Source organism: Mytilus edulis, chromosome 3 (genome assembly GCF_963676685.1).
Source record: "Mytilus edulis chromosome 3, xbMytEdul2.2, whole genome shotgun sequence".
Taxonomy (NCBI): domain Eukaryota; kingdom Metazoa; phylum Mollusca; class Bivalvia; order Mytilida; family Mytilidae; genus Mytilus; species Mytilus edulis.
Genome location: NC_092346.1, coordinates 19,396,933 through 19,408,155, shown reverse-complemented (window position 1 = coordinate 19,408,155; position 11,223 = coordinate 19,396,933). Strand labels below are relative to the sequence as shown.

At 33.8% G+C, this 11,223-nt stretch overlaps 1 protein-coding gene across 1 annotated transcript; it reads right to left on the bottom strand.

Moving 5' to 3' along the window:
• Positions 1–4,677: 4,677 nt before the first annotated feature.
• On the bottom strand, positions 4,678–11,170 carry LOC139515980 (ADP-ribosylation factor-like protein 2). The gene is made up of 5 exons (XM_071305777.1): positions 11,030–11,170; positions 7,683–7,793; positions 6,988–7,150; positions 6,017–6,097; positions 4,678–4,977 (listed from the first exon to the last, which is right to left on the bottom strand). Exons 1-5 carry the CDS (start codon positions 11,092–11,094, stop codon positions 4,843–4,845), a joined length of 555 nt encoding a protein of 184 aa, XP_071161878.1. The 5' UTR covers positions 11,095–11,170; the 3' UTR covers positions 4,678–4,842.
• Positions 11,171–11,223: the final 53 nt, after the last annotated feature.

Below are 11,223 nucleotides of genomic sequence, written 5' to 3'. Positions count from 1 at the left end.
GGAAAAATATAGTTCATAAGCTGATGTTACAGCTGCCTGGAAAAAAGGAGGCTCCGAACAATTTCTAACATATAACTGTTACTATTATTCTTGAAATCTAAAATGACAAGAATTATCTCCCCTGTAGCACTATTTTTTGTTTTTTAACATTTATGTTTTTTATCAAAGTTAAAAGGTTGATTGTGGAAGTTAATCACCACTTTCAGCACCATTAGTTATATTGTGGCAGTCAGTTTTTATTGGTGAAGGCAGCCAGAGTATCAACATCCTTCAGCAGGAAAACTGACAATCTTAGACAATTAATATTATAGTCAAACATGTGCAAGTTTGACCTCACAACCACCTCAGTGCTGACAAACTGGCGATGTATAAGATCAGTTACTAAGACCACTCTTCCCTTGGGTTATAGAAGCCGTTGATGCTACTTTATGTTTTATATTGAATATTTATTAACAGCCCACTGAAGAATGTATCACATAATGTAATAATGTATATTCATCAGCTGCAAATGAAGAGCTTACTGGTTTGCAGATATTCTTATAAAACTTTTAATTTTAATTTTAAATAGTGACCTAATTCTTAAACAGATTGGTCAAAATAGAAAATTTTCAAATAAGCTTTGATAGCTTACTATGCACTGCAGTATGGGTTTTGTTCATTGTTGAAGGTCATACAGTCATCTATAGTTGTTAACTTCAACACTGTTTTGGTCTCTGGTGGAGAGTTGTCTCATGGACTATCATATCACATCTTTTTATTCTTATATTTGCATACTACATTATAATCCTACCATATTTAGTTCAGATCGCAATGTTGTTGCAGAAGTCAGGCCAAAGGGTGATAAAAAGGCCCGTCTGATATTTTGTGGCATTATATCTTCGAATTCCATGACGTTGTATTGGAAAAGGGTAACTTTTTTGTTTTTGGTTCAGTTTGACAAGATTCAACATTTGTAGTTTTCATTGAAGAAAATTTTAAACCAGATGCTCCACAGGGGGCAGCTTTATACGACCGTAGAGGTCGAACCCTGAACAGTTGGGGCAAGTATATAGACACAGCATTCAAGCTTGATACAGCTTGGAATTTGGGTAGTGATCAAATTTTTAACATTATATGAGTTTCTGACACAAAACAAATGTCAAGATCTTACAAATCTATTGCGCAATATTGTGCAATTAAAGATTTCTTCATCAAACTTTTCAAAAATTTGGATTTTGAGAAATTTGGGAATTTTTTTTTTTTTTGAAAACTACTTACCAAATTCAATACTAACCATCCCTTCATATAATTTCAGAGAGATTCATTCACTTAAACACAAGTTATTGTTTGAAAACAACAAAAATGCTTATTTTAGGCCCCTAATTCCTAAACTATTGGAACCATAACCCCCAAAATCAATCTCAACCTGCCTTTAATGGTATTGAACCTTCTGGTAAAAATTTATAGAGATCCATTCACTAAAATAAAAGTTAATGTCCGAAACTAAATGTGTCTTCGGACGACGGCCCAGACGTCGACATGCTACCATTATACGACGCGGTTGTATAAAAACTGACCAACCAGAATCAAGAAATGTGGTGATGACCATGGTTTTTTTTTGGCTGGAATATATACAATGTTTTAATAGAGGGGCTGAGGGCTTAACCTCAATATATTCCTCATGAAAAGATAAGTTTTGACGAGACAAATAATTACCCATGAACACATTTTTTATTGAATGATGATGGACAGATGGATGAATAAGGAAGAAAGTATTGAAAATGGCAAATAATGATATCTATTTATTGAAGGCTGTTTAATGCCCAGTAGCAAATGTTACATACATATTCAGGATGATGACACATTAATGTGATGTGAATAAACTATTCTTTGTTCTGGACCAAAAAGCTGAGTTAGACTTTAAAAGTTCCATTTCAAAAAGTAATAATCTGCAGGAGACATAAAAAAGAAGATGTGGTATGATTGCCAATGAGACAACTGTCCACAAGAGACCAAAATGACACAGACATTAACAACTATAGGTCACCTTACCGTCTTCAACAATGAGCAAAGCCCATACCGCAGACTTGGAACAGACACATACATAAATAACGTGGCAGGTTAAACATGTTAGCGGGATCCCAACCCTCCCCCTAACCTGGGACAGTGGTATAACAGTACAACATAAGAACGAACTATAAAAATCAGTTGAAAAAGGCTTAACTCATCAGATGGACAAAAATACAAGTGGAAGTGGCTGGGTACTTATGCATCCCGACAACAAAAAGACACTAGGAACAGATCTGAGAGTACTCGCAGTTATCTGACAGCTAGTTCAAAGCCAATAACAACTAATAAAAAAAATCATGCATCTAAGACTTAACTATCATTCCGTACACATCCAACATCCAATGGATTTAGTGTAAAGACTTCATAAACAGCCAGAGAAAAACATGACATTGTGCAATGCCAAGTTACAGGTATCGACAGATTGTAGATCCATGAATGTGTATATGTATATAACATACTAGTAATATTCAGTTTGCTTTTAATTTAGTGATAACAAAATCAATAATTATACCAATAAAAACAATATTCAATGATCTTATTACAGTGTTGAATTGGTAACCTTTAAAAATAAGTTTATTTAAAGGAGCGATAAGTTTACTTGGATTGTTTCTAAATTTCCGGGCACGGTTAACAACATTTCCATTAAAATGAGGATGTGCTATCCCGTTAGAAATAAGTTTTCTACAAGTACAACCAAACATCGAAATCAAATCCTTATATCTATGGAAAAATTTAGTAAAGGTTTTAAGTAATTTATGGTAACGATATACCTGGTTTAATAATTTACCAGTAATACAGATTGCTTTAGTTAAAATCAAAAATGCAACCCAACTTATACCAGATGCTCCGCAGGGTGCAGATTTATACGACTGCAGAGTTTGAACCCTGAACATCGGGGCAAGTATGGACACAACATTCAAGCTTGATACAGCTCTGAATTTGGATTGTGATTAAATAGTTGACACAACACAGGTTTCTGACACATAATGAATGTGTTTAAGAACTTAAACTTAAAATTTTAAATTGGACATTACCTTTTATGGTCCAATATCAAAAATCTAAATACATGGTTATATTCAGCATATCAAAAAACCCCAAGAATTTGATTTCAAGTTCAATTTTGGACCCTTTAGACCTCAATGTGGACCAATCTGATAACCAGGCCCAAACATCAAAAATCTAAATACATGGTTAGATTAAGCATATATCAAAGAACCCCATATATACAATTTTTGTTGAAATCAAACAAAGTTTAATTTTGGACCGCAATTTGGACCAACTTGAAAACTGGGCCTATAATAAAAAATCTAAAAACAGGTTTAGATTCAGCATATCAAAGAACCCCCAAGGATTCAATATTTGTTGATATCAAACAAAGTTTAATTTTGGACCACGATTTGGACCAACTTGAAAACTAGGCCCATAATAAAAATTCTAAGTACATGTTTAAATTCAGCATATCAAAAAAACCCCAAGAATTCAATTTTTGTTAAAATCAAACTTAGTTATATTTAAAACCCTTTGGACATTAATGTAGACCAATTTGAAAATGGGACCAAAAATTAAGAATCTACATACAGTTAGATTCGGCATATCAAAGAACCCCAATTATTCAATCTTTGATGAATTCAAACAAAGTTTAATTTGGACCATTTGGGCCCCTTATACCTAAACTGTTGGGACCAAAACTCCCAAAATCAATCCCAACCTTCCTTTTATGGTCATAAACCTTGTGTTTAAATTTCATAGATTTCTATTTACCTATACTTAAGTTATGGTGCGAAAACCAAGAAAAATGCGTATTTGGGCCCCTTTTTGGCCCCTAATTCCTAAACTGTTGGGACCTCAACTCCCAAAATCAATCCCAACCTTCCTTATGTGTTCATAAACCTTTTGTTTAAATTTCATTGATTTCTATTTACTTATACTAAAGTTATTGTGCGAAAACCAAGAATAATGCTTATTTGGGCCCTTTTTTGGCCCCTAATTCCTAAACTGTTGAGACTAAAACTCCCAAAATTAATCCCAACCTTCCTTTAACGGTCATAAACTTTGTGTCAAAATTTCATAGATTTCTATTTACTTAAACTAAAGTTATAGTGCGAAAACCAAGAAAATGCTTATTTGGGCCCTTTTTGGCCCCAATTCCCAAACTGTTGGGACCAAAACTCCCAAAATCAATCCCAACCTTCCTTTTATGGTCATAAACCTTGTGTTTAAATTTCATAGATTTCTATTGGCTTATACTACAGTTATAGTGCAAAAACCAAAAGTCTTCGGACGCCATCAACGCCAACGTGATACCAATATACAACCAAAAAATTTTCAATTTTTGCGGTTGTATAAAAATGATTAATTCTGATTCCAAGACAATAACTCTGCTGCTTGTACTCCTTAATAAGACATCCTCGGCAGAGAAGCAACAAATACCAATTTTGAAGTATGGTTTGACCAAGACTATGGTCAAATCCATTGCTATTAGCACTTGAGAGACCATTCTATATTGAGACTACCACGGCAGTTGTAAGCTATTCATAATGGACAGAGCAATGATAAAAAATATCAAACTATTGTCATATTAAAGATTAATCATTCATCACCTATTGCTGTATTTATAACATCTACAAATTGTTCACAAGAATTCTTTAATTTGTTAAGAAATGAAAAGTTCTTGGAATTCCAGCATCAGGCCCACTTCAAGTACAGTTTAGTCACTATATACTTTATGCATACAACACTTTTTTGCCATCTATCACAGATAAGCTTATTTCATCAGATCTATAAATAGTTAATTCAGTCCATGGTGAATATTCTTGAAGCTATATCATCTATCACCCAGTCGATACCCTTAAGTAAATTTTCACCAGTCACAGCACTACAGTCTTGTATTAACCAGTGATGCGTTTTTATTTCATCTAATTCCATTGCCTACAATAATCAAAATGGATTTTAATACATTGTCAAATTTCCACTTTCATACATTAATCAATATCAACAAAAGGCATTTCTCAATTTTTAGTTGAAATTATTTAGTATTGCCCAGTAATTTGAGCTAAGCATTCTACGTGTCACAAATGGCAAATTTTACCGTACTGAAAGCATATGACTTCATATTTATACATTGAACTACAAATTTGCAAATTGAGAACATAATTATCAAATCAAGTGTTAATCCATCAAAATATTACTTAAACTGGCAAAAATTTAACAGATGTGATTCCATAACAACATGTTCCTATTATTAATACAGATTGTATTCATATAAATTTAGTTCTATCTATACCACTAAAGGAAGAGACCGATTTATGTTAGCCCAAACTCCTCTGAAACCATACAAAGTCAGAAATATTTGTGATATGACATATAAATGTAGTGTTTTGAACTTCCTAAATTTGTCTTTGAAAAAATCTTTTTTTTTTTCCACAGAAAACGCCAATTTTTGAAAAAATGTTAAAATTCGAATATCGTTATCTATCCATGTCTTATGGGCTTTCAGATATGCTCAGTCGACATAATGCACACGAAGTTTAAAACTCTTTCTTTCAACACTTGCCCAATTGATACGTGATTTCGTTGGATTCTTCTACAAATGTAGTAGTGATGAGATATAGAAGTTATTACAAACAAAATACAATCATGGTCACGTGTTAAACTCTTACAATTATCACAAAAAAATCTTAACTAAGTAAGCATATAGTGTATGCTCTTGATGAATTATTATACAACACAAAAGCTGAACTAATGAGAAGAACAATTTTTTCTTCTAAATTGTGACAAGGGAGATAATCAACACTGGTCCATCATGTGAACTTTTTCAGATTTTGAGCTTGGCAAGGTCATTACAAATCAAGTATACATAAAAGTATTTGAGGTTTCAGAAAGACATGTTATGGTGTGATAATGAAATACAACAAACCTTTCTCCTTCAAATAAACCTATAAAAAGCTTGTTTTATTAAGATACGTACTTCTCTGATTGATTGTGCTGTCAGAGACCCTGGTAGATCTTGTTTGTTTGCAAATACAAGAAGTGTAGCTCCTGCTAGTCTCTAGAAAAAGATATTGCATGTATATGTAATTTGATTGTTTAAACTGTATCAAAAGTATCACATGTATTTAAATATATTGTTTGATTAACACATTAATGCATTTTCATCATTATGGATTAAATACTCTTGATTTTTTTAACTCCTTTCAGTTCAGAAAGTATTGCATACCTGGTACATTTATTATCGCGGTTTTTGAACAAATGCATTCATTATTGTGTTGGTGAAGAAAGTATCCAAATGCCAGATAATTATTAGGATTTCAGGATATGCTGTCTGTACAAATACCGTAGCAAATTTTAAAATGCATTTTTTTTTTTTTTTTTTTATACCTATATATCATTGTATATCATGTATATTCAGTCACACATTTTACATTAATGAAAACATCCTAGAAATTTTGAATTTACTCCAATTTGTTTTACTTGATTTGGTTGTAGATCTGCATGTTTGAATTAAAATTTCTTCTAGTCAAATTTCCCTATTCACAGTCAGCAAGATTTTAGTTGAAGCTTTTTACTGAACATGTCAAGTTTAGCTGCCGGTAGTTTTAAATGCTACAGGCTAATATTTTTGTTTTCAAAATGCTGCTTAATAATGTTTATTATCTTGGTGTAAGTATCAGCTTTTAGACATGTTCGAAGTTCCTCCACCACTTTATATGAAAAGTATGATCTGTAACAAATCAGGAAAATAGATGTCAATCAATTGAAGTTTCATCAGATTTTTTGGCAAAATTATTCAGTAGAAAAATAAGGAGATTTGTGGATTTTTGATTTCCTCCTCCCTCCAAACTATATGTTCACTTGGGTGACATTAAGTAACAGTCCTTATAAGTTCAGTTTGTTATGCGGTATGTTCGAAAGGTCAATTATATCAGAAAAGTATTGTACCTCCTCCACTAGTAATGCCTGAAGTTCTTGTTTACAGTCGTTCATTCTCATTCTGTCAGCACTATCTACAACCCAAATCAAACCATCAGTACTCTCAAAATAATTCCTCCAGTAGGATCGTAGTGATTTCTGACCTCCAACATCCCAAATGTTTAGTTTAAACCTTAAAAATAGAAACAATAGTAACTTCAACAAAAACTTTAATTTCCCTATACATTAATTAATCAATAAGATTATAAATGTGAATACATGTACATAAATGAACTAGACCTACTATAAATTGTGCAGTCCTAAACCATTCTCAAATAGTATCTTTGAATTCATTTAATAATAATTATTCTTTTTTTGCATGTAAAATTGTGCCTTAAGATTCACAGCCCACTAACTTGAATATTCGTTCATGAAGATTATTCAAGTTTTAACTCTCTAGCTTGTTCTCTTAAAATTAATCTCCTGAAATAACTGTTTTTTGTAATCATGGTAATATTTTTTGTAGAAATACAAATCTGAATTTATTTATACCAAATATATATCTGCTTTAATATTTATATCATATTCTATCTACCATTTCACAAGACTCATAGTTGAATTGTTAAAATCCCAAAATGAAACAATACATATATGTTACTGTGGTGTTTTTTTTAAAATGAATATCTTACCAACTGAAAGATAAACAGTCATGACAGTTATCTTACCCTTTATGTTCCAGTGTTTTGATATTAAATCCAAGTGTTGGTGAAATTGTATCTATATCTTCACCATTAAATTTCTTTAGAATCGTTGTTTTTCCAGCATTGTCCAATCCCCTACATGATGTTAAGGTTTGATAATCAAAAGATATGCTTCATTGTCCTTGATCAGTTTTGGAAACGTTGCACGGTCTAATACTGACATCCACATAATTTGGACTCGGATTAAAAGTTATCTCATTGGCAATTATACCACCACACCTCTTTTCCAAATTTTAAACTATATAAAAAGGTTCAAAGCCTTTTTAAAAAGTACCTTTAAATCTTCTAAATAGGTGTTCATATCTGTGTAAATTCATTCGATAAGGAAGTTGATGAGTGAGTGAAAATGTATCATACTTTAAACCATGTTTGCATGAAGCTTGAAACCAAATATCAGGAATTGATGATTTTTAATTCCAGGAAAAAGATTAAAGAGGGTTTGAGATATGGGGAACACCAAGATGCACTTACATGGTAAACCAGCTGTGTTCTCCTTCTATTAAAGAAGATCCAATTCAACTGTTCTACCCTTTATGCTCCCTATGGAAGCATATCAAACCAATTGGTTTTACAGTTTTATCCAAGTACTTTATTTATCAGGTAAATATATAGTACATGTGAACACCAGCTGACCACAATTGTTCAATAAGTATGTGACTATTGTCTAAAATCAAGTGTTGCAGATCAACTACAAAAGTCTCCAAACCTGAAGAGGGATGAAGGATATTGCATGTTAGGGGTTTAAAATGTCTCTCCTATCTGAGACTACTATAATAAACACATAACTATGTGTTATAGTAGTCTCAGCTCCCATACACTATTTTTCTATGTGTGCACTTTTCTGAAAATTTACAACATCACTAAACAATAAACCTAAAACAGATATCATATACATGTACATTATCATCGACTCGATAATTCTACCAAACTGCCTTACCTCAGTAGACTTAGATTAGCGCATTCTGTTAGGGACATGGATAAATTCAGGATTTCATTTTTAATAGGTTCGGATTACTACTGGGATATCGTAGAAGACACAGTTATCTGTGGACCAGGCCCGACCGCAGTAGAATCGAAACTCGGATACCTACTTTCTGGACCAATGAAAGCCTCAGCTGGACCCACATCCTCATTTTTCATGTTACAACACAAAACAGAAGAAGTCGATTTGAAACGTTTTGGGAAAATCGAATCAATGGGAGTTGTATCTGACAATTCAACTGAAATTAACAAAGACTTTTGTGAGATGTATCAATCAAACAGCAACACAATGAAGAATAATGGTAGGATACACACATTAAGCAGGGAACCAGAAATGATGAAAATTCACGGAGACAGAGCACCGAGTAAAACTGAAGCCAAGCTAAAGATTCAAACATGGACTTAATATTTTCATGACAATATACTTATCAAGTGTGCCATAATTTTGATAATGATCATACTGAATAGACAATTCAACAATTTCTATTTTATAACATGGACTTTAAATGGTTAATTATCATTTCACACTTTGTATGCTCATTTCTTTTTAATAATTTTAGATTAATTTTCATTTTTCAGCGCCCCCAGTCTCAAGTATTAGCTGCTGTACATTTACTAAGTAACTAACATCACTAACGTTACCTATACACCTTATCGCTATTTATCCGCCATTACTGGATATCACACAGGTTCCCGTAATATTTTGACGTCATAAAACAAAATATCTGACGCCACAATGGAAAAGTGATTGTTGTATGCGTCACAAGTTCAAGCGGCCGGGTCAGCCGGTATTAGTGATAAGGTGTATTGTTTACGTTGAATATTGCAAGTTTACGTAACGTTGACTTGTGCGCAAAGTTCAATGCATAATTTGAATACAATTTGATATGAACACACGCCTTTCATTACTAACCCTTAAGCGAAGTACTAACCTGCTTGATTTCTCCAAAGCCTTTGACAAAGTGCCCCACAAGAGACTCCTCCAAAAAATGGACTATTACGGAATACGTGGAGTAACACTCAAATGGATACAAGACTTCCTAAGCAAGAGAACACAATCCGTATTGCTTGAAGGGCATAAGTCTGGCCCCCTAGACGTCATCTCAGGGGTGCCTCAGGGAACAGTCATCGGACCCCTATTATTTCTGGCTTATATTAATGACCTGCCACAATCAACATCTTCTGAGGCAAGGTTATTTGCAGACGATTGCCTAGTTTACAGAAAAATAAAGAATATAAAGGATAGCGAGACACTCCAAGACGACCTTAACAAACTCCAAGAGTGGGAATCACAATGGCAGATGAATTTCCATCCTGAGAAATGCATCGTGATACGGATTACCAACAAAAGAAACCCACTGATAACGAACTACCAACTACATGGTCACACACTAGATGCAGTCGAGCATGGGAAATACCTGGGAGTCACCATAAACAATGACCTACAGTGGAAGACACATATCAACCAGACGGTAGGCAAAGCATCAAGGACACTAGGCTTTTTGAGAAGGAACCTAGGACGGTGTAAACCAGAAGTCAAAGCTAACGCCTATATCACCATGGTCAGACCTACCCTGGAATATGCCTCCACTGTATGGGACCCTTACCAACATACCCTTGAAAAAGACCTAGAACAAGTACAGAGAAGGGCAGCTAGGTTCGTGTACAATGAATACCAAGATGTATCCCCAGGTTGTGTCAGCTCCTTAATGGAGAGACTAAAATGGGAGCCTCTTAAAGATCGCCGCTGCAAAGACCGACTCACCATGGCATATAAGATCCGCAATAGATTGGTGGATATTGACCCCTCTAATTATTACAAACCCGGAGATTCAAGGACCAGAGGAGGCCACCGCATACACCAACAGCGCACTCTAAAAGACCAATACAGGTACTCCTTCTTCCCAAGATCAACCAGGGAATGGAACACTCTACCGGAAAAAGCCACAACAGCAGCTACACTAGAAGAGTTCAAGGCCAGCCTTACCATCCTGCCAGAGGCCTTGACAGGAGCTTCACACACCTAGATCTCCTTTGACCCCAGATGTACATAGTTTTATTTGTAAATAATTTTTCCTGTAAATAGTTTTTATTAAGTGAGGAGGGAAGGCCTCATGATTTCACGAGCAAGAGTCATTTATACACTCAAGAAGAGTCCGACTCTGTACTGAAAGAAGAAGAAGAAGAACCAAAAGAAACACGATACACGATAGGTAATGGCAAGTTTTTCACTTTTTGATACAAATAATTGAAATATGGAATAATCTTGTGCATTTACATATAAAATAGAGAACAAAATGATTAAGTCACAAGTAAAACAAAAAGGATACAACATCAGAAGTCTGACTTCCTTTTCTTTCTGTTTCATTTTCTTAAGAATGGTTAAAAGTCCCATTTTTAATAATTTAATGCTTAAATCTGGTCCCCTAATGAGTCATGAGCAGGAATACAGTTGTTCTCATACTTTTACGACATACACATTATTTTTGTATTTGATGAAGAAATTTTCGTCTTTTACTGTAAG

Bases quoted from the DNA above. Each gene is read 5' to 3' on its own strand.
- LOC139515980 (XM_071305777.1), bottom strand. From the start codon at position 11,094: ATGGGACTTTTAACCATTCTTAAGAAAATGAAACAGAAAGAAAAGGAA. The intron at 7,151-7,682 runs GTAAGATAACTG...TCTATTTTTAAG, and splicing joins AAAACACTGGAACATAAAGG to GTTTAAACTAAACATTTGGG. The intron at 4,978-6,016 runs GTACGTATCTTA...TGATTATTGTAG, and splicing joins CAGCACAATCAATCAGAGAA to GCAATGGAATTAGATGAAAT.